The sequence below is a fragment of the Camelus bactrianus genome, chromosome 7 (genome assembly GCF_048773025.1).
Source record: "Camelus bactrianus isolate YW-2024 breed Bactrian camel chromosome 7, ASM4877302v1, whole genome shotgun sequence".
Lineage (NCBI taxonomy): Eukaryota > Metazoa > Chordata > Mammalia > Artiodactyla > Camelidae > Camelus > Camelus bactrianus.
The window spans coordinates 49,951,795-49,976,268 of record NC_133545.1 but is presented as its reverse complement, the minus strand read 5'-3'; the positions used below and the strand labels follow the sequence as shown (position 1 = coordinate 49,976,268).

The window sequence follows — 24,474 nt, the reverse complement described above, 5'->3', positions numbered from 1 at the left end:
TTAAGGAGCTACCTCTGTCAAGTGTGTTTCTAGGCACTGGAGATACAGTATTGAAAAAGACAGAGTAGCTTCATGAAACTTACATATAATAAATAATAAATATTTAAAGAAGGGGTTTGGATACTAAAATAATCTATTGAGATTTTCTAATAGTGTTATGACTTTCCATTCAATCATTCATTCATGCAATATTTGCTCATGAGCATATCAAAATTTTTGTTATATACCCTAATCTCCCTTTCTTTATCCAACTGTATCTTTTGTAACTTCTCAAAAGGAATAACATTTTAAAATAAAATGGACTTCACTTTTCATTTGAAAACAGAGCCAGGATTAATTATAGGCCTTCGTTTTATTTTGCTATTCCCATCTGGACCTTCTCAATACTTTACTTTCAAGATGATATGCCTGAGGAAGACCAAGTATGAACTTCTAGATGGGACAGAGCTTTGTCTGTGAGTCTGAAACAGGATCAGGCAATGATATACATTTCCTGAAGGATAATAAACTCTTTAGATGATGGCATGTGGTATGTGTTATTAGTCAGCATCATAACTATTCTTTGACTTCTATTAATAGATTTTTCTTTAAGTGGAGGAAAATATTCCATGGGCTTTGTAGCCATTCTTCTTGTTCAGACATATGCATTGTGGAGCATGCTTTTATTGGTACTCTATTTAAAAGAGAGACGCTGACAAATGCTTTCATGACTTCCAGTCTTCAAATAATGAAAACTGAGAACCCAGTGAAGGATTTCAAGAAACGACTTACTTAACTCTCTTTTCAAGTAAAATGTATCTCAAAGGATAATAGCCTAAGATTTGACTCCAAAGCTTCAGTGTAGATGAAAATTTCTTCTGGCTGAACCATATAGCTAATGTTCAATTACCTTAGCTTCTATTGAATCATATTCTAAACACCTTCTTTTGTAACCATCACCTTGTGCAGAAGTCTATATTTTTAGCCTTTAAGCAGAGCTCAAGCACTGTATTTAGACATCTGACTTGAAGACTAAAATTTGTTCAATGAGCAGAACAAATGTTCAGAAAATAACATTTCAAGGTTAGAGGTAGTGTCCTGAATAAAATTCCTTTTCTTCTTTTTCCCCCTATTGAATATAACATAAATAATGTACCCTGAATGGCTTTCAAGATTAAAAAATCAGAGAATAACAGTGAATTTGGAGAGGGAAGAGGGAGTAATTAAAAATTGAAGGGGCTTCTGTTGAACAATTGTTTGCCTGAACCTAAGTACACGTTTTATTCCTGATTCAACAGGATTATGGATCCTAAAAGGATTTTAAAAACTGTATTGTAAAGCTTCTAGAAAAAGGGCCAAAATGAGCCTACAGCCACCTTAAAAAATACTGCAAGAAAACACACATGCACACACAATGAAAAGACATTGTAATATCCCTCTCAGAAGAGGGAGGAGAAAGCTATTTAAATATTGTTTATGACTAGTTACAGAAATTGTAGGTTTCAATTTTTGGCCACTTACAATGTGCTAGTCACTAAATGAAGGCCTTTATATAATTGATCTTATTTAATTTTCACAGCAATTTTATGAAATAGGCATTATAAGCTGCATTTTGTAAATGAGAAAATAAAGGCCAGAGTGTTTAATGACATTCCTAAGACTATATCATTAGTGAGTGATAGCATATAATGGGTATTTCTCAGGAAAATCCTGAAACGGTGCCCAAGGCTGAGCAGTCAGAACATTTTACTTCTTAGGGAAATAGATGAGAGTGATACATCATGATTATTATTCTTAAACAAGACATTGCAAGGTCCCAGGACCCTTTCCAGAAAGGAAAGTCACATATTTACCTTGAGGGAAAGTGATTATCACTTGGTGAAAATTTCTTTAAGAATTCAGGTCACTTGGATTGTATGTGACTTGATGAGAAACTTATCCCTTTATATCCCACAAGACAAAAGGATGTTATAACTGCATTGCACAGTAGGCCTATCACTACATGAAGCCTGGGCAGTCCCTCCTCTTTGTTGCCTGTTTGAGGGCATATCTTCACTTAATACAGCCCAGTGTCCTCATGAACAGCACCTACTGGAACCCATTGCTATTTGAATGATCAAAGATCCTCACCCTTGGAATCAGGGCTGAAAGAATTGTTGGAAATTCTGGATAATTTTTAGGCACTGCTTTTAGAAAAGAATAATGAGCATGTGAAACCCTTTGACCTTTGTCTGATCCTTGGTGTACTAATGCTGAAAATACACTTTAATTGAGCATAGGGAGACATTTCATAGTAGGGTATAGTAATAATGTAAGGAGAGAGAGTAAATTAAAGGTGAGTTAGAGATTTATTTTTAAACTTGGTAGAATACCAAGATTATGTAACAGAAAGTATAACAGCTAACTATTATTTGGTGAACTGAATATCATTCCTCTTTGCAGAATAGGTTATCAGTACACATGGCCCGAATGGTATCTTAATTCTTTATTTATAGCTCTAAAGGATAGTGTTGAACTTTTATATTGAGTATGTTGCGTTGCTTTAAAACTGATATTCTTAAGTACTGAGATATAATTCCATTTAGTCACTGAGTCATTGACTTTTTTCAGAACTTTTGGAGATTTATCGCCATTATTTATTGATGGAAGCATTCAGCCTGGGGAATTAAATTATTTGCTCAAAGGAAAACAGTAGTAAATGTCAGGATCAGACATCTAATACTTTGAATTCTGTAGAAGTTTTAAAAACAAACACATTAAAACTCTCTTCCCCTCAATTTCTGTGTTTCTGGAGTATTCCACCCACTCCCTCCCCTACTCCAGGCAAAATGAGGAGGTAGAAAGAACATTATTGTGGGAGTTAAACAGATACCTGTTCAAACCCTGCGTCATGTCACTAACTATACAGCTTGGCCAATTCACCTAACCTTTGTTTTCTTAAGCGCTACTGTGATCTTATGTACATGAATAGAAAGAAGTCTGGGAAGCTGCCACTTAGCAATGGCTATTTTTGTACTGTAGGATTATGAGGAGTTCTTACTTCTGTCCTCACATATTTTTTTTGTATTATTTGATTTTATGATTATGTTATTTGTGGAATAATTAAAATGTTCCCTTTAAAGTCAGTAAAAAATTATGACTTTTATTTGGTATTTACAAATAATATGAAAGATGCCAGTATAAACACACACATACACAGACACAGACACACAGACACACACACACACACACACACACATACATATTACTTCTATTTCATATGTTTAAAACTTTTGTCCTGACTCTTGGTTCGGAAAACGTGGCCACAGTTAGTATTCAGTTGCGTACTTTTTCCGATTCTTTGTTATCTCTTATTTCATCTTCTACCATAGTCACTATAGAGGAGAAAAGCATGTGTATTTCCCATTTTTAATCTTCTTAATTTCATGGTCCTCAAGGATTTTGTTCTTTAGGTTGTGAGTAATTTTAAGACTACCACAGGTGAACTATCTGGATTACAAAACAGAAACAAAAACAAACTCTCTGTATAGCGCCAGACCTCGGTTTTAGAGTCAGAATTATCAGTAGTCAATTCTGGTTCTCCATTTACCAAATATGAGAACTTAGTCAATTTACCTAGTCTTTAGATAAGTTAGCCTCTTCTTCTGTAAAATAAATGTACGAAAACTTAAATCACAGGATTGCTGTGATAATTAAATGACTTAAAATTTTCAAGTGTCTGGTATTATGGAAACTAGGTAAAGATAAATTCCTTTCTCCTTCATGTGATTTAAACTCAATACTCAGTATTGCTGTTATCGCAGGTGAAAATTTCCTCATTTATGTTGCAATAAATTGGATGTGAATTTTAGCAGTCTGTTTTTAACAGTAATTGAATTTCTTGGCAGTGACTAAAAAGGTGACCAGCTGACAATCTTTTCTACATTTACATGAGTCTGATTTCAGCCTAAATATTCTGGGTTGCCAGGCAGGCTTCACTTTATCAAGGAATTAAAAAAAAAAATCACAAAGCTGAAGTAATGATAAAATAAAATTGGTCCAAAAGATCAAATTAAAGGGCACTGTGATGCAAAAGAAGATTCTAGCACTCATGAAAAGTGCTGCAGATATTTTGATGTCTTCAGATTTATGACATAATTTTTTTGCCCTGGTGTACAAAATAGAAAACTTACTTTATAAAAGGTAAAAAGAATGTAAATTTTATCTATAATCACACCATTCAGAGATAATCCCTCTCCATTTTTTGAGCTTTTTTAAAAAATATGTTTTCTGTCAATTTTGTGGATACATTTTATGTGTGAGGTGTGAGGGTGTGAGGAGAGAATTTGTTTGTGTTCCAAGATATGGATAATAATACATACATGTTTTTATATCTTTTTCCCTTACTCAGCATTGTATTATGAATGTTTTTAGTATCATTATTTTTAATGTCATAATTTACAGAAACTGTGTTATATTCCATCCTATAGTTATACCATAATTTCCTTTACTGTTCCTCTTAGACTGAGGATATGGACAGTTTGCTTTTGTTCACATTTTAAAATAACAGTGTGATAGACATTCAGTTACATAAATCACCATCAACATCTTTGATTTTTTTCCTTTAGAAATGATTCTTAGAAATGAAGACACTCTCAAAGAGCGTGGACTTTTAACAACATTCTTGATATATTGTGACAATTTTGTTTTCCAAGAAAGGTGTACTTATCAGTAGTACAGAGAGTCCTCTTCACATCATATGCTTGTCTTCATCATGTGTTAGCATCAGTTGATAAGTAAAAATGTTAACCTTTCATAATATACATTTATTCAATTACTAGTGAAGTTGAATACTATGTGTTATGTTTGTTGAGGAACACACACACACACATACACAAATCCAGGAGTAGTCTCCCTTTCTTTTCAGCAAGTGTATTAGATATGTTGTATTCTGATGGCAAATAAAAAACTTATTTGAATATATGTCAATAAGCAAGCTCTTAGTTAAAAATAATCACTTTAGCAGCAAGTTTAATCAAATGCTTAAAGCATTTTAAAGAGACTACATTTGGGATGCTTTCCTCAGAAAGATGTGTTGTGTGATACTGTGCTTATGAGATAGATTTCTATGTCTCCTTTTATGCTGAGTAATTGATAATTTTGTTGTATTTGCCCTGGGTTCCCCAACAGTGTCAAGCTAGCAACTTTCAAACGTGCAAACATCTGCTTTTGTCATTAAAATTGAAAGCTATAACTGAAAGGAAAGATTCAGTTCATAAACTGAATAATCTTCTGATTTTGCTGAACTGAAATGAATAAACTTGAAAACATATTTAAGGACTGAAGCTCCAGTTAGCATAGAGCTTTAAGACTTGAGAAAAGGTGAATTTCCTTTCAGAGTAAGCACCAGCATGACTGTACTCCCTAAACAAACAAACAGAAAAGTAACAACTCCAAAAATTATATCATCATTACCACAACAATTACTGTGATTCTAACAGTTACTTTCTATACAGTTTGCTGATACATTTTCATAATTTGCAAAAAAATCAGTAGTAATTGCAGAATTTTTAGTGTGTTTAGAGCACATTTTAAATGATCTTATTACACATGATATTTTAAAAGATGTCAGCTTATTTTCCCAGGAAGTCATGCTTGGTGCTTAAGAGGATCAGCTTTGAAACATTTCTAATTAAATATTTCTAATTTGGGGGAAAATAAGTTTTTAAAGGAGCAAAATGTGATCCAAATCTTCAGCAGATTGAAGACTAAGATTGGCTTTTAAGAGGAGAGGTTTTGTAAAGTGTTTCTTAAGCCTTAGAGGAAAATAAAATAATTTTATTGAATTCAAGTATGCTTGGCTTCTAATATTAATTTTGTAAATAGGAAAGAGGTAATTAAATTACTGAAGCACCTTGATTTTAAAGGTTAACTTTATTAATAATATTATTATTTAGCTCAGAGGAAATTTACTTTTTACCTCTTTTAAAGCACTAGATCGACACACAATTATTTAAGTGTTTTCAGTGTTATACATTCAGTTTTTTAAATCCTGCCTGTGTGAGCTCTGGCTATCTAATAATGGAGATAAAATAATGACCTATATATCTGGAACACATGGTAATGAATCCTGTTACTTGGGTACATCCGTCTTCTGATTTGTAGATAGCTTAGTATTTACATCTGGTCTTTAGCCAGTGCTTGAGATGGAGCAGAATTGAGTATTTGAGAGATACTACATTTTTTTGTCCATTTCAACTGTGGTCCTTTCTGAATATGTTCAAAGGGCTTTTCATAGTTATTGTCCTTTGACTTTTTAAAAAACTAAATATACTTTCTATTGCTTATTTCTTATTGTAAAACCTCATGTTCATTTTGGAAAAATTAGAAAACACTGAAAAGTAAATAGGAAAAAAAAAAAAAGACCCATCCATAGAGAGTTACTGTTTAACACATTGGCAGCTACTCCAGAGTCTGTTCTATAGCATTCATCTCTAAATGTTTTTACAAGATGAGACCAAAGTCTTGGTCACTTGCATGCTACACTAAATATCATATCTTTGATATTACCTATTTTGTAAATGTCATTACAATATTTTTTTAATTGAGCAATTAATACCTAAGGCAGAGATCATGTCAGACTATGGACTGTTTGCCAGTCTTTTGAAAAAGCAGGTTTCACTTAAAAATCCAGTTGTTTATTTTCTCTTGAAAAATGAGAAGCTCTGCAGTGCTCAAAATCTGCCAGTTATGGCTGCTGATGGCTCTTGGGTGACAGCGTTTTGTATGCTGCAATCTTTCGGAGTTGGATCAACATATAAAAAGTATTTTCATTAAGATGTGTCTCAGGTCCTGTATTTTCTTCTCATTTATTGCAGATACACCTAGAAAACAGTTCATAGCTTCCTCAGAGGACATTTAATTTTCCCTCATCCAGAGGCACATATCTACTACTTTGTCCAATGTTTTAATTGCTAAACTCCAGAGGAAGAGAGCCATCCAGACCAGGGCCTCAAGTTGTAGAAGTTTCTATATCCTGTAAACTGGCTCCCTTCTAGGACAGAATAATTTATCAACAAATGAAACACCAGCTACTTCCCACACGTCCTCTGATTGCATTAAAAATCACTCTTTTCCCCACCCAACTGAGGAGCTTATGCAGAGTATAGAGCTGACAGATATTCTCTCTCCTCCTCTTCACTTTGTTGAATCACTGGTTTCTGTAGTCTGTTAGGCTTCTTATTAAGAGTAATAAAATGTTCATTCATTAACTGTCTCATGCCGATGAACTAGATATTGTCACTCTTTCCCCTTAAGTTATGCTGTGTTTATAAAGTCGTGCTGTAGCAGGGAAGTTAGCTGGAAAACTGATTTTGTGTCTGCAGCATCAGGTACTATTTAACCAGTGGGAGGGACTGATAAAATTAGCAAGTTGACTAACCACTTCCCTTCCTTGTGGCTCTTTAATATTATAACGGATACAGAAAAGTTCAGAAGGACTGGGCTAGTTTTCGAAACCACAGCACACTTTGGCAAAGAGGGAATGCACAGCAGAGCGGGTAAGTTTCTTTCTTTTAATCTTTTAAGAGAACTGTGAGAAGGATATTGGGGTGGAAATTTTAAAGTTTGATCATGCAAGTAGTCTTAAGTAATTTGTAGGCTGTGGAAAGATAAACCTGTTAACGAGGAGGGAAGCAAAAGTTTTTCCAATCAGCAGCGGTAGCTCCAACAACAACAAACATTCAAGTGAGCTAAAGAGTGAACTCCGGGAATGTCTTTATTGTTCCGGATGGACGAGACTAAAATATTCTGAGGGGAGGATTCTTGTACTCGTAAAAGTTTTGATAAGTAAGTTCCTGCACTCTCAGTTCTTGTAATCCAGACTTTGGAATTATCAGCAGAGGCATTGACTTACTGAACTCAAATGTCCTTCTGGATCCTGAAACAGCTTAAGATCTTCAGTTATCTTCTCTGTGGTTGAAATGTTTGTTGCTTTCAACTTTTTATTAAGGAAAATCTTAAACAAAAACAAGAGTAGGGTGAACAGTATATACAGGAATCTACATAGATTCCCTGTGCACCTATGACACAGCTTCAAGAGTTATGAAGACAGGTCCCATGTTGTTTCATCCACACCTTGGTGGCACACTCCCCCACCTTTAGTTCAGCTGAATTGCAATATTTGAATGTGCTCATTGTGAACATTAAATGTAAGAGGCTGAGAATCTCCTAAAAGCTCATACCAGTTCAGTAATGTAAGTTTTAGAGAAATGTTATGATAGAAAATTCAATTATGAGTCAGAGAAAGCAAGACCAAGTTTCCAGTGGTTGCTTTACCTATGGGGGTGGGAGTACAAGATAGTAGTTCAGATTGTGAACTCTGAAGCCAGACTGTTTGCGGTCCAATTTTGGTTCCATTACAATTCAGCATCCTTGTGGAAGTTTCACAATGTTTCTGTGCCTCGGTTTATAATCTGAAAAATGAAGATAATAATAGTACTGATCTTTGCAGGGTAGGAGATGATGAGACAGTGCCTGTAAAGATTTCACAAATTGTTGAGAACAGCAGGTACTCATTGTAGGTTAGTCCTACAGCTGTTTGCTGAAATTATTAGAGCAATAGTAGAACTGAGATGTGTTCAAACAGGAAGCAAACATGTGTTTGAGTATACTTGGCTGTCTTCTGACCATTGTTTTTCTCCTGATCATTTGATTATGTGAGGCTTAGAGAAATCCCCTGAGATCTCTTTCTTGCTCCTGGGCCCTGAAAACTCTTCACCACCAACTCTGAGTTAGTTCTTTTTGCAAACAGTGTCAGAGCTGGTCTTGTCCATCCTCTCGCTTTGAAGATGAGGGATGAGAAATTTGTCTAAGCTCACAAGGCAAGGAGTAGTGGACTGAGAGAGGAGTCATGGGCTTCTCTAATCCTTGCAAGGGGGTGTGTTGTAATTGGGCTTAGGCAACCCTGCTGGGCTTCGGAGGCTGCCTCATATCCGAGCTCATGTCCTTTCCTCTCAGGGTCAGAGCTCTCCAGGCTTGCCTCTGCTTTCCAGGGCCACAGCTGCCCAGATAATTTTCCTTAGTCATGAGGTTGGAGACATTCTGACGGTGGCAACAAATAGGGAGGTGAAGACCTTCCCTGGTCTGTTACTTCTCCACAGTATTAATAAAAATATGAATGGCTGCTGTTTATTGAGCATTTACTATGTGCCTGATACTGCACTAGGTGACGTTCTCGTAGGTAATTTATATAATATAGATAAGGGAACTGAGGCACTGAGAGATTAAGCAATTTACTTTGATTACCCAGCTAATAAGAGTCAGTCAGGATTTTGTTCCAAGTCTGTCTGACTTAACCATGTCTTAGAGCATTTGTCCATAAGAAATCAGTTTATTTGTACATGTGCAATCAAAACGCATCCACGATTTTGCGTGTAGCCTTTCCTGAAGGTAAAAGTCATTGATATTCCTTTAAAGCAAGTTGAATGGAAAAGCTTTTGTCTAGCAATAGTTTTCCCACAGTGAATTTTCATAATGCTTAATTATAAGCTGAAATTTTGTCAGAAATCTTGTCAAATACAGAGGATGGTGGGGGCGGGGGTGGGGTTACCAGTGTAATGAGGTAAAGATTGAATTGAGAGGATAAAAAAAGAAATGCTCTTTTAGTAAATTAACCATGCCTCAGTGGTGGATTTTGTTTTTTAAGCCGTTTGTCTCTCTTGAGTTTTTGTAAACGATGGTTTAAATTCATCTAAGTCAATTTTCGAGAACATGCAGTGCTGTTGTAAAACAAATGATAAACACTGATGCGCTGCAGAAATAAAAATTGGCTGAATCTTCTGGGAGGTGCTGAAGAGAACTGGGACATACACAGTCAGACATTTTAGAAAGCTGAAATTAACTTGCAATGCTTTTTCTTTTAGATTACTTACTGGTACAACTGTAAAAATAGAACCAAACGTGTGAATGAAGGAAGAGGTTAATTTCACAACTTGGGAGAATTTTTATTTTCCCCTTCAGTGGAGTAATGGTGTTTAAAAAATATTTCCTTCACTAAAAAGGACACTGTCTGGAATTTCTAGCAAAAAATGAAAACATCAGATATAAAATGATTGACTTTTCTTATCAGGCAATAGGATACATTCAGTAATCTTTCATCTTTACTTTTATCTTTTCTTCACTGGCTACAGGCTACAGTACTTTTGTCATCATGATAGAATCAGCCAGGCTTTCCTTACAGAAACATTGGAAGAGATTTGAAATCCTGCTGTCTTTTTGCAGAGAAGTGGGGGGATAAATGGAATTGAGGCTGCTGGTGGGGGAGGGACTTAAATGGGAAGGATCATTGTTGTAAAGCATCCTTGGATTCTGAAACCTTTGAGAAAGCAAGGAGGCAGTTTAGTACTGGCAAGCCATTTTTTTTCCAGAATTAATCCAATAACTATGTTTTTAATTTTCCTACTAATGTCTTTATCTCATAAGAGCATGATTCACAACTAGAAAAGTAGGATTCCGGGGTGGAAATTTCTGTATCTGTCTATGGTTAGAAACAGGTTCAGAAGTGCCATTTAGCTTGTTAGGGTTCCCTTCTTTATGCACTAATGTAATTTTAGATGGCTTGGTCAACCCCACTGGATGACTGAATAGCGATCCTCTCAGGCTCCCAAATCCACCTTTTCTGTCCTAATATTTAACATTTGTCCCTTTTATGTCACTTCTGTTTGGAGATTAAATGTTTTGTTAGAAGTCTTGAGTGACTAAAGCATTGTTTTTCCTTGAGGAGTTCTTTTTTGTTCTATCAGCCATTTAGTCACAACTTTTTACTGTTACCTACTCTGGAGATTCAGAGATCAATAATCATAGCGCCTACCCTCACAAAGTTTACAGACTAGTGGTGAAACAAAGTTGTATGAAATGAGTGAAGCTGTAGTTCATAAAATATATCCTGTCTTTCTTGGACCAACTACATTGGGAAAGGCAGTGTGTGTGTGGTTAAGAGACCAAGCTCTGAGATCAGAGAGCCATTGTTCAGATCCCATTACTCTGCGATTTTTGTGTATCTTACTAACCTTCTTAAGCCTTGATTTCCTTATCTGAAGAATGATACCGAGCTCATAGGGGTGTTGTATGAATCATATGTTATAATACATGTTAAATATTTGCACAGTGTGTCATATATAATATGGGGGATCAGGGAATGTCTCTCTAAAAAGAAGCTCACTTTAAGATGAACCTGAATGACACAGAAAGATCCTTCTAGTCACAGAGGAACTGCATGTGCCAAAGTGGTAAAGAGTTTGCTCTCTCTGAGAAAGAGGGTAAAGGCTAGTTTGGTTGAAGCATGTCAAATGAGGAAAATTGCTTGCAGGTTTAGACAGAGGAGTCCAGATTGTGCAGGGTCTAGTAGGTCATGGTAGGGAGGTGACATATTGTTCTAAGTGCAATCAGAAGTGATTGAAAGTTTGCACAGGAAGTTGCATGATCTGAATACTGGTTTTAAATTAGCTGCAGAGTGGAGAACAGGTTCTCAAGAAGCAAGATTAAGACACATGGAAACAGGTTAGAAGATACTTAGAGTAGCCTAGTCCAGAAATGACGGCAGCCTGGAATAAGTAGTCCCAGTGGGTGTAAGGGCAGTGGACAGAGCTGAAAGATTCAGTATAATCAATAGGATTTGGTCAAGAATTGGATGTGAAAGTAAGAGTGATGAGAATGTCAATTTTGATTCTGTGGCATGAGCAGCTGTGTCAAAGGAGTTGTCATCTATGAAGATGGGACAAATTGTTGGAGGAGCAATCTTGGACATCTCAGTTGAAATGCTTTTGAAACATTCAGGGGAACATGTTAAGTAGGTAATTGATGGCATATAGATGGTGTATGAAGCCATAGAAATAAATGTGATCACCTAGTGAGATGGTATGATGTGAGAAAAGCTGAGGGCTCAATACTCAACCATTCAGAAGACAGGTAGAGGAGAAGTAGACAGTAAAGGGTATGAATAAGTAGTAGCTAAAGAAAAGGGAAAACTAGAAAGCATAGAATATTCAGGAAAAATTAATGGTTACCCATATCCAGTGCTAATTCAAAAGCTAATAAATTACCAAAAAATTTCATGGGATTTGGTAATGTGGAGCTCATTGGCAGACAACAAATAGGCAGAAAATTTAATTTCTTTAAAATATTATTGCATTTTGATGTATTGAGTAATCAGTTTTGCTACTGACTAATTCAACAAATGGATAAGGTTAATTCTACTTAAGAGTCATGTTATTTCCCTAAGTGACAATATATTTATAAGTTTCTATTTTATTTTCACATAACTGTATAGTATTCAGGGAAATAATAATAAACTATTTATGCCAGTCTGAATTTATTTCCCCTAAAGTGTGAATTGCTTGAACTCAGCACTTTCTTCATATTTATATTTCTAATGTGACAGCTGCTGGGTACTGTCCCTAAGGGCACCTCTCGGGGGTGCCATTCAATAGACAGGGGCAGTTTTATCCTCTGGGGATATTTGGCAATATCTGGAGACATTTTTAAATGTCACATTTGGGGCAAAGTATGCTACTAGCTTCTAGTGGGAAGATGCCAGGAATGCTGCTAAATATCCTATAATCACAGGATATCCTCACACAACAAATGATTATTTGACCCAAAATGTCAATAATGCAGAGGTTGAGAAACCCTGACACTGACTATGATGCAGACCTCTGCAGGGCCCACCATGATGTGTTGGCAATAATAGTTGTTGACTTGAGTTTTTCTGCAAAACAGTGGGGATCTCTTATTGTGTTTCTCATGGTCTACCAGTAGGTTTGTGTAGTAAAGTAATTTTTGAATTTCATTTGTATGACTGCCTCTGCAGAATTAATTTTTAACAGAATTTACCTATAGTATTAGAAGTAGAAGGCAGTACTCCACCCAATGGACGTTAGACTTTTTACATCAGAGTTGGAACCTTTCAGGAGAGTTAACTCCTATGCTAAAGTGTATATTAAAGACATAAAAACAAAGATATACAGATAGTTTAATGTTAAAAAATAGTTTTGGAAGTTACTAGATTCATTTTTTTAAAAACCTAGAAGGTCCCATCCCTATTAATTTTTTTTTACTTTCAGTTATTATAAAATAGTTTATATATCTAAAATGTATATGCATAAATATAATGAACTACTAGGTAGATGTAACCAATTTAAGAAATTGAATACAGTGATTATCAATGAAGCCTCCTATGTGACTCCCCACCCCCAAAGATGAATACAACTCTGAATTTTTGTTTGTTTCTTTAATTTGTGTTAAAGTTTATATATATATAAAAATAAACAAGGTAGGGAATTAGAGTTTTTAAAATGTTTATGTCTTTGAAATTAGACCCTTATCTTACACCATATGCCAAATCAACTCAAAATGAATTAAGGCTTAAGCATAATACCTGAAACTCTAAAGCTCCTAGGAAATAATATAGAGGGAAAACTTCATTTTACTGGCCTTGACAATGACTTCTTGGATATGACACCAAAAGCACAGAAAACAAAAGCAAAAATCAACAAGTGGGACTACATCAAACTAAACAGCTTCTACATAGCAAAGGAAACCATCAATAGAATGTAAAGGCAGCTTACGGATTGGGAGAAATTGTCTGCAAGCCATGTATCTGATAAGGAGTTAGTAGCCAAAAGATATAAGAACTCAATAGGACGAAAACCAAGTAACCCGATTAAAATGGGCAAAGGACTTAAACAGATGTTTCTCCAGAGAAGACATGCAAATGGCTAGCAGGTGTATGAAAAGATGCTCATTGTTGCTAATTATCAGGAAAATACATATCAGAACAATGATGTATCACCTCCCACCTGTTATATGGACATTAAAAAAAAAACAAAATAACAAGTGTTAAAGAGGATGTGGAGAAATTGGAACCCTTATGCACTGTTGGTGGGAATGTAAAATGGTGCAGCAACTATGGAAAACAATGAGGTTCCTTAAAAGTTAAAAATAGAACTAATATATGATTCAGCAGTCCCACTTCTGGGTATTTATCCAGAAGAACTGAAATCAGGATCTCAAAGAGATATTAGCACCCTGTATTTATTGCCATATTTAATTCACAGTAGCCAAAAGGTAGAAACATCCAACGTGTGCATCAACAGATGAATGGATAATGTGGCATGTATGCAATGGAATGTTATTTAGCCATAAAAAGAAGAAAACCGTCATATGCTACAACATGGACTAACTGTGAGCACATTGTGCTAAGTGAAATAAACCAATCACAGAAGGAAAAATACAGCATGATTCCACTTATAAGAGTTATCTAAAGTAGTCAAACTCATAGTAAAAGAAACCAGGAATAGTGTTTGCCAGGGCTGGGGGAGGGGGAAATGGAAAGTTGCTATATAATGAATATAGAGTTTCAGTCAAGCAAGATGAAAAAGTTCTAGAGGTCTGATGTACAACATTATGCTTATAGTTAACAATACTATACTTTACTATTACACTTAAAAATTGTTGAGAGTAGACCCCATGTTATGTGTTTTTTCCACAATTAAAAAAAATGTCTATGCCTAAAGGATAGATTGACAAGGGGTAAAATGAAAGAATAAAACAAGCTCAATGTCTATTTGAGAAATGTCGGCATGTGGCTGTGAGGTCTCGCACCAAGGGTGAGGACAGTGGCACCAGTAGAAAGGAGTAGATATCTTTGTGACTGTCTGTATCCATGGATAAAGGCTGAGCCTGAGATCAAAATGGTAGTAGAATGGAGGTTTTATTAACAGAAGCACAGAAAGAGACAGGGGACAAGAAGCAGACAGAGTGAGACTGATTTTGTACCCTGTGCCTTTCTTCAAGAAGATCGAAGTACCATATTCATTATCTGGACCTGTATTTGCCATGGCAACAGGACATCTAAGAGTTTGCTCTCTCGGGGCAATTCCAGAAAGGGATGTAGTCATTGTCGAGATAGCAGAACTAGAGGCAGATATCTGAGTCTTCAGTGTGGGGTGCAAGTTGAAGTCTTATGAAAAGAAGAAAAATATGGACAAAAGAGATCTTATGTTGGGGAATGCCTATAGATGGTGGGATTAAACATAACCATTATGAGCTTTTTCTATTGTTTTTTGCTTATTTTTGTTCTAAAATCCTTTATCAATTTATTTCTACTTCACATGCTTCCTTTGTCTTTTTCTCTTTACAATATATTTTATTGTAGCAGACTAACATTCAAAACTAGGTTGGATTTTTGTGACAATAAATATGATGTTTGGATCTGGAATTTTTATATGACTTGTAACAAGTTTTTAGTCCCGATCGAAAGGAGTGTAATTATCAGAAGAACCAGAAGTGGCATCAGTGCTGGTACAACTGTGACATCAGTGATGTTTGTTTATAGTGTTGTCGTTCCCCTTTTATTGGCTTCTTTGACTCTTCAAAATAAGAAGTTAGTCTAGATAACATGTACAATTACTTAAAGACATGTTCTCTGCCTTTTGAGCTTTTCTCTTTTCATGAACCTTCTTTCTACCTGTTAGGGCCTAAGCCTAAGGGATTTCACTCTGCTCTTTACTCTCTCACACCCAATTTAAATGTTACAGCTCTACATTCCCTTTTCTCAGAGACCTGCTAGTTTACTAATGCTAATGTGTCAAGTCTGTATTATTCACAGTAATCCACAATATGCTATTATTGGCCTAATGTATTCACTCCCAGATGGCATCTTCACTGGGGGCTTCATGCCTGCACCTAAAGTGGAGCTTAATGGAGAACTATTCAGGTACAATGGCAGATGTAAGCCAGACAGGCCTGTATTAGTATTACTTATTTTTACAAGTACTTTTTTTGGCCCATAGTTATCTAACCTTTATCAACATAACATTAGAAATTTAAGAAAGACATAAATTTTTATAATTTTCTTACTTCACATGATTTTCAGAAGAAATGCTTACTTTTAAAGTGGTTAGCTTTCTTTTATTCAGCTTGCACTTGAATTAATTAACTAGGTTCTTAAGTCAGTTTTTATGTTATCATGGTCCTGCATAGGACACTTGTAGGCATATACTACAGCTGCTCAGTGTTTTAACTCTCCCCATATGAAAGGTTATACAAACAAATAGTAAACCTGCTATTCTAGATTTACCTGTAAGAAAACTAGAATTTTATTGCAAATATTATACCAGAATTTTGTAGTTTTGTAATAACACCACGAATGAAAACCCAGTAGGTAGAAAAAATAGTATTTAATATTTACAGTTAGGATTGAATCTATTTGGTTCAAAATGATGAGTTAAATTTTAAACTTTTTTTGGAGCCCAGCTTTTCTTAAGTTTCCAAATGAATAAAGATGTATATACAATTAAAATTCAGTTTGTTATTAAAAACTGAATTAAGATGACAGTGAAAGAACAGCCTCAGGTGTGTGATCCTGCATTTTAAAGTGGTACATTTAATGTTTATGCAAGAGTAAGACTTTTAAAAAAATTTTTATTTTAAAAAGTGATTAGCACCTTGGCTGTATAGCTCCTAAGATTTTTTTTTTTGTAACACTGCATAAAATTTGAAGTGTTTCTTACTTCAAAATTTGACCTACTTAGAAAACTTCTGATAATTCCAATGTAATATATTCCCTCAGTTTTGTAAGCGCCTTTGGGTAATGTATTGGAGAGGCAAGTAATCTCATCAGGGAGCGTAATGGACCCCATCACATTTCAAGATATATTTTTTTCTTCTACTTCTGCTTCAAATTTAGTTCTGTGTTTAATGATACCACACTCTACTGGCAAGGGTACTTTTCCAAGTAGTTAAACTCTCTTTGCATACAAATGGTGTTTTTGGTCTGGCTGCCATTGCAGATCTTTTCCTTGAAATGAGGTGACATAATTTGATTTTTTTTACAGTCAGGAAAAAAGTGTTTGTTCATTTTGAGAGGCTAGAGAAAGAAAGGTTGTCACTGAGAAAATGCATGGTTTGACACAATTCGAAAAATGGATTGGTGCCAGCTCGAGAAACCAGGAACACATTCCTTCTTGATTGAAAAGTACGATTGGTCTGGTAGTAAAGGAAAATCTCCAGGATCAGGGACTTGGCAGTGAAGAGGGAAGCTGCACAGAGGAAAGGATCCCAACTCACCTTCACCTTAGCAAACACTTTTCCCTACTAGATTCCAGTGAGCTGCATATTTTAGTCACTGAAGTTAAATTTTGAAGGCTTTTCAAGAGACTCTCTTGACAAGTAAGATATTGTTTACTACCTAGACTTTTACAGATGAAATACTTTAGGTACCAAGAAATATTGGGCAACTTTCCCAGCATCTCAGATGATTATCACCCTAAAACTCGAGTCTTCCTCCTCCTAGTGCAGTCTCTCTCTAGGTCATACTGATTTTTCCAAGGAACATCAAGAGTAGGCTCTGATTTCAACAGGTGGAAGACATCTTTCCATAAATATCAGGTTTACTTTGACTTACCAATACCTGAATGAACAAACCCAATGACTGAAGGACGTTTTGAAAGGAGGTTAGGTAAGCCATTACAAAAATATATTTAATAATATATAAAATATTTCCTGAACTAAGTAGAATAAAGCAGATTATAAAGCTATATATTAATTACATATGGAAGGTTTTCTTTTTCAAAATTCAGGCATACCACAAGCACAGATTGATTCAGTTCTTCTTTGCAAATATCATCTTAAATAAATATAAGTAAATATCTTAATAAATATATATTTTAATATTCTTGAACTATATACAACACAAACTATTCCAAGTAAACATGCAGCTTATATTAAAGCTAGGCAAAGCCTTATATTGCCTATACTTGCCAGAAAAAAAAAATTCCTGCATATTTTGGAAGACAAATATGATTTCATATACATAATTGACAAAATACTTTTAGGAAAAGATAATCATTTTACTAATGGTTATGAAATAACAGTTGAAAACTCTGAAATCATGGAGTCTATAATAAAATAATAGTTAATTATTTAATTATTTAAAAGTTAATAATAATAGTTAAAATAATATAATAGTTAATATAATAAAAATATGCTTGCACAATTCTTCATGGACCACGCTGAGAAAAATACTGTCAAGTAAAGAATTCAATAGAGTTAAAGAGTTTAGTTTTCTTTTTTTTTAAACTGAAGTTAAGAAATGCAAACATTTTTGTCCTTTAGGTGAACAATACTTTTTCCTGCAATGCAGTTTAAAAAAAATAAACTATGTGTTGCATATGCATTTGAAGACCACATCATACTCATTTTGTGTGAAATTGCTTAAAGAAATATTCTCTCAAGTTAAATATTCAATTGGAACTTTCCAGCTTCTCAACGTAAGCAGCTGAATTATATTTTAAGGTCATAATATTATGAGCTCTTTCTAAGTGAATAGGAGAGACAATGCCTATATTCTTAGATGGAGCAAGTTAATTTCAGTATGCTAGTTGAAGTTGCATTTTATGATAGAACATGAAAATGTCTTTATTTTAACTTTACACTGAATATAATTATAGGAAAAAACAGTCTAGGCACATTATAGATTTTTTTTTTTTGCATGAAGTGATTTAATACTCTATTTCATTCCAGAGACTTTAGTTTTCATTTAGTATCCCACTGAGATTGTAAATAGCTTAATACTTTCTTTCATATTACTATCTAAGCATTTAAATATAGAAATAAAGACCAAAACTTTGACTTACTGCATTTGAATATATGAATATATATAAATGTACAACAATAAGCATGTGTATAGAATGCATCACCATTATTATCTTTATTTGTAACTCATGAAATACAAAATAAGGAAATCAAAATAAATCTCCCCTCAAATGAGGAGTGCTATCCCCTTCTCCCATTTCTCCACCCAGAACTTACATTTAACATTGATGGTAAAAGAATGATGCAACAGGAAAAGGTCTACCTTCTTACTTAGATGTCCTCAGGTGAAAAGGTCTTAGCACACGTATGTTTTCCTGTTCCCTCTCAACTGCCACAGAGTTCAATACTTGAGAAAATGGGTTTTGCATAAATCTTCTACTGTAGTATTTTTGTGCATATGTATTTGACTAAGTGATTGACTTAAATGTTTGATGAATCTGACGTCATAAGTGTGGGTATCTCAAATCTAAAATATGGAGATATTAAAAACAGAGGTGTCACCATCAGCTGTCATTTTCCTTAAGTGGAAATTTCTCTTCTAACTTTAAGAGCCCAAGTTGCAATTAAGTAGACAATGTGCATGTGATTAATAATACTCCCCAGTCTGCTTGTTTGTTTACACTCTTGGGTCAGTGCTGCTGATTTTATGCACTTAATTGCCACATGTGACGTATGCCCTTGTGCACAGCTCTCTAATAATGGTTCCAATGGGGACTCACTTGGCATATGTAATTTTTATGCATCATTTCAGTCAGCAAATGAGAAAAATCCAGATGATGATATTAAATGTATGACTTTTCTTTTCTTTTTTCTTTTTTTTTTTTTTGGCTTAGTCACTGCTAATGTATAGTGTGGCTGGAGCTGGGGGTTGAGATATCATGGAGAGGGCATTGGTCTTGAAGCCAAGATGATCTTGATTTTAACATAAACAGTATCATTGACTAGCTCAGTGACATTTGCAAATTGACTTTGCCTTTCCAAGTCTCAATTTCCTCAACTATAATGTCTACTTTGTAAGGTGGTAGTGAAGGTAACATGAAATACTTTATATAATGCTTGAGACTAACCTTTCAGAAGACATAGACAAATTGACTGCATCTTTATGAGTCTCAGTTTCCTCATCTGCAATGTCCACTCAGTAAGGGATAATAAAGGTAAAATGAAATTATTATGTGAAACTGGAAACTAACCTTCTGGAAGGCATAGACAATATCTAGTCTCTGTGCAGTGCAGTGTTTGGGACATAATGAGTACTCAGTAATTATTTATTTGAATTAATTAAGGCACTTAGAATGGTAGGTGTTTAACAAGTATTAGTACCATATTTTTCTGTTTTGGAGGTTCTATAGTTCATTGATTTACTAGCTAGCAATAGTTAAAGACTTCAGTTAAATAACTTTTTGAGGGGGTCCTAATTTCCCACATATACAATATTAAGTGTGATTTTGTCAACTGGCCTTTTTATGGCTTTTCCTAAAAGTATGTGATTTCACTGGATGCAGTAGCAAAAATTAGCCACTAAGAGACTGATGTTTTTCATAGAAAGAGCAGAACATGAGTTAATGTAATTACTAAGTGTGTGATAAATTCATTCCCACTGTAACATAGTCAAGTGACTAGCATACTAAGCTGTTAAATTTTCAGAGATGGCAAAGGAGTAGCTGTAGAACGAGACCTTAGATTATGTTGAAAAGCATAGGTGCTGGAGTTTGTGGTAGACGATTAGGTTTCTACCAAAATCCATTCCCCCTTGTTTCATGAAAAATAAAACTGTAACTGAGCACATGACTGAACAACTAGGCACTACAGTTCTCATTCTCCATTTGAGGTAGGTGTTGCCATGTGATTAAGTTCTTATGAACAGAATGTGAGTGATGTGTGCTGCTTCTGGATCTGTGCTTTAAGACATTTGTGTGTATTCTCCGTGCTCTTTCCCTCTCCTTTTGGCTGGAACCTAAGAGGTTTTTATCCACCTTCAACCATATGTTGACAGAGTGCTCTTACTCTTCCAAACCATGCATTTCCAAAGAACCATATCTAAACTCTAAGGTAAAGAAAGTGTAATTCCCCTTTTATCAGCTGGTTTTATGGTCTGTAAGCCAACAGGAAGAAGTAGTTATCCACAGCCATTTGAATAACAGAAAGCTCTGCTCTGCCCTGTGGAGGGTACAGAGAAGCAAAGCTTCTGATTTTTAGGTGGGGGTCTAGTTGATGAGATGATAAGACATATACATAACACACTATGTGATGTGGAACAAATAAAAGCTAATGGCAGTAATTGTTTAAAGGTTCAGGAAAAGGGAGCTGGCACAATGGGCTGGGCTGGACTGATAAGGAAAGCTTCGAGTAGGCATGGAGGGAGATGCTTTCTGGGTCTTGAGAGACTATTAGAACAAGGAAAGTGACTTGAGCCGAGATGAGTGGGCTGAAAGACCGTGATGTATTTTAGTTTAGGTCCACCTCAACCCTAAGCAGGCCCTGAGGCAAGGAATCAACTTTAAGTCATTTATTTGAGAGGATATTCCAGGAAACTCTTAATAGGGGGAAGCAGCAAGAGAATGGAAGGCAGCCCCCAAGATACTATGTTATCAAGTAAGTTGCTACCCTGGATAACTAAGGCTTAGTTCTACTGGGGGACTGAGGGAAACAGTGTATAACATGCACACCAGAGATATTCTACCCAGGGGTGAGGGAGCTGAGGAGTTTGTATGCCAACTCATAATCTTAGTTGTTGGTTGAGGGCCACAGGACAGGACTTAGGTGGCTGTGGGAGTGTTATGTCCCTAGCATTTCTGGCCATTGGAAGAGAAATACAGGTATGGGCAGTAGGGGATCAAAGTCTAGCCAGTTTATACTGCAGTGGTAAAGGCAAAAAGACATGGAAGGGCAGTTAACAGCATCCCCTACAGCACGTTTTCAGAAGCAAATTTGAGTGAAGCAGCTTTAGATGTGTTCCAAGGGTGTGCTTATGTGGTTCTCATTTGTAAGAAAATAAAAGTTGATAGTAAGACGAGTTTAGCTAACATTGAGTAATTAGGAGTAATTCAAAATTGACTGGTGGATTCCGGTCCTTCCACACACAGCTTTGGTCTCTCTTCATATACTGTTGTATTCATGCGACTGCTCTGCTTTTCTCAAACACCTTTTGATCAAGGCACTTTCCTGCTCACAATCCTTGGGTGGATACCAATGCTGATAGGATTCTGTCTTAACTCTAGCCTTAAATTCAAGACTTCTACGATCTTTTCAACATTTTTTCTAGCTTCACCAATACTTTTCAATATAAATTCTTCATTCCAACCAGATTGTTTACTCCCATTCCTCCTGTTATTCTGGACATGTGAAAAACCTCCCACTTACTTACATTCTTCCCATTCTCTGTATCCACTTTGGCAATCCTCTTACATAGCCATCTCTCATGGCCCGCTGAGCCAGCAGTGGCCTCACTTCTATTCTCACTGCACAGTTCACATGGTGACATGTCTTCTGTTTATTAACTTGAATTGTTATTTCTCACTGTTATTTTTAAGTTTGTTGTGTGCTTATGTCTTGATTCCCCAGCTAGATTGTATACTCTTTGAGAAAGACAGTTCTGTCCATTTTGGGGTAGGGCGTTTTGGCAAGACGATCTGCTTTGAAGCCATACTTCCTGGGTTCAAATCCAGGCTCCACCACTTACAAGTTTTGTGTCCATGGGCAAGTAGTTGATGTCTGCATGGACATTTATACTGATCAATAAAAAGAATGCACATGGGTGAAACTTCTGCCTAATACATATTAGAAAAGTCTCTTATATTATGAGAATCATCTTGAACATTGACTTCTGTAAAAAAAATGATTATTATTTAGGGCCATTCAAAGAAAAAACAAAGCCAAAGTCCTTCTTGTTACACTATGTCATCTCAAATTAAGTGCTTTACCATCGTTAGTTTCTAAAAATATTTTCTAACATTATAAAATCATAGCAATCAAAATCATGGTGATATTTTAAAAACAGTAGTCATATACATAGAAGCAACATATATTACTGATAAACACCAAAGATCATGTGGGAAATGAAGGTTATGCATCTATGAGTCTCCATCTGACCAGATGTACCTTCTACATAATGAAAATATTTGAAGTCCTGCTAGATGTAGAAGAGAAATGTTTCTGAGACTAGCAAAAATACGTATATATGAAATGTTACAAATAAGTTAGATTCTTTGTTAAAAGTTAGCCTGTGATTCTGAAAAGTAATGAAAAAATTCTTTATGTATGCTCAATTTCTTCAATTTAAATAAAGATTTCAGAGCATTGTCTTAGTTTATGTTTACATTTCTGAGCAATGTAATATTTTAACAGTGTTGTGAACCCATTTTGATTTTTAAAGACTTCTTAATTCATTTAGTGAACTTGGTTCTGGCCAACTAGATTACTTAGAATGTGAAATTGGCAAAACCAAGCCCACGTAGAATATTTTAAACATCAAAGAGGGGGGGGGAAAGTCACTATTTTAGCTGTTTCCTTCATAGTCATGTGGGTTTATTTGACCATGTACAAGGAAGGAAAGCTTTTCCTGTAAGGAAAAAATTAAACTTGAACTCTGATCTGTAATTATTTAACCTTTGGAAAGTTTACAGCTTTATCATTGGCTATCAATAAACCCTGCTCCCCACTAAAGTAATATTGGATTTGCATTTAGTATGTGATAGTGGTTTTAAATGTTTTTGAAGATGTAAAAGTTTTGGTAGCCTCTGTAGATAATTGAAGATATACTACTTTGTGGGGAAAAGTGTTAGGTCTGACATGGAGAGATGTTCTGTTAATCCTTTTCTCATGCTAGATTTATAACAAAAAGTAGAAACTATGTAAAGCCAGAATATGTTATATGTATTGTCTATATGAGAGGTTGCTAGCCATTATTTTCCCTCTTATTCATACTGTCACCCAATTTAAATTCCAAATCTGAGGATTAATGTGAATTTTTATGGATGAATATGAAGACAAAAAAACAGTACATCACATGCCTTCTTGGTGCTGTATTTTAAGTCCACTTTATAAGGCAGGTTTTACCTGCATGTGGGGATATAAAAACTGAGGTCTAGAAACCTCAGGAAGCTTGTAGAAAGTCACATGTCTGGTAAGGGGTGAATTAGCATCAATCCCATGCTCCTGTTTATGCTTGTTGATGTCTCTACATCAATACCTATTGGCTATATTTTATTGCACAATTGTAAGTTTACTGAAACTGACCAGAATTATGTGTAAAGCTGGGCTTGTTTTATGAAATTTTGGGAAGAATTGAAGTGTGTCATTTCTAGCGCAGTGAAATGTTCAGCCCTTCATGCAGGATTCATTTTTCTCTACCCACTGGACATCTATCCTTGGTTTAAACACCCATTTCCTTCAAGGTCTTTCTAATGAGACTTTGTGGATTTTCCAAAAAATAGATTGTGTCACTGACAGTTTATTCACCTTACTTACATAGTTCGAGGAACTGCTTATTTAAATTTAGATACTGTTTCTGATGAAATGTTTTGACAAAGTAATACCAGCTTGATACTATTTAAAATATTTTGACAGATGGGAAAATTGTTTCAGTCTGAGTTGAGCAATACTTTATTGCAGTATTTTGCCAGTTAGAAAAAAATGGTAAAGGTAGCCTCACTGTTCCCGAAAATAACATCCTTCCAATTCTCCCTGAGAAAAGAAAGGGCTCCATTCAGTCCTAGATTACAATATGTGTACCGCGTATGTTAAGAATTCAAGCAGTTAAAACAAGAAGGAACATTTGGGGATTATTTCCAAACAGGGAACATTTATTGTTCTGTAAGCAAACAGAACCTAAAGAACTTTAAGGAACATTTGTTGCTATAGCAC

General features: G+C 35.3%; 1 protein-coding gene across 7 annotated transcripts in view; it reads left to right on the top strand.

Moving 5' to 3' along the window:
* HDAC9 (histone deacetylase 9) overlaps window positions 1-24,474 on the top strand; it is an 819,260-nt gene that overhangs the window by 159,615 nt on the left and 635,171 nt on the right. Inside the window, exon 1 of one of the 7 annotated variants that reach the window (XM_074367376.1) lies at window positions 7,426-7,517. The exons of 5 other annotated variants lie outside the window; for them this stretch is intronic. In XM_074367376.1, coding sequence (XP_074223477.1) covers window positions 7,502-7,517 — 16 coding nt within the window. In that variant the 5' untranslated portion in view covers window positions 7,426-7,501. Of the gene's footprint in view, window positions 1-7,425; window positions 7,518-24,474 lie in introns of those variants that run through there. One more of the 7 variants, XM_074367373.1, reaches the window with a different exon arrangement.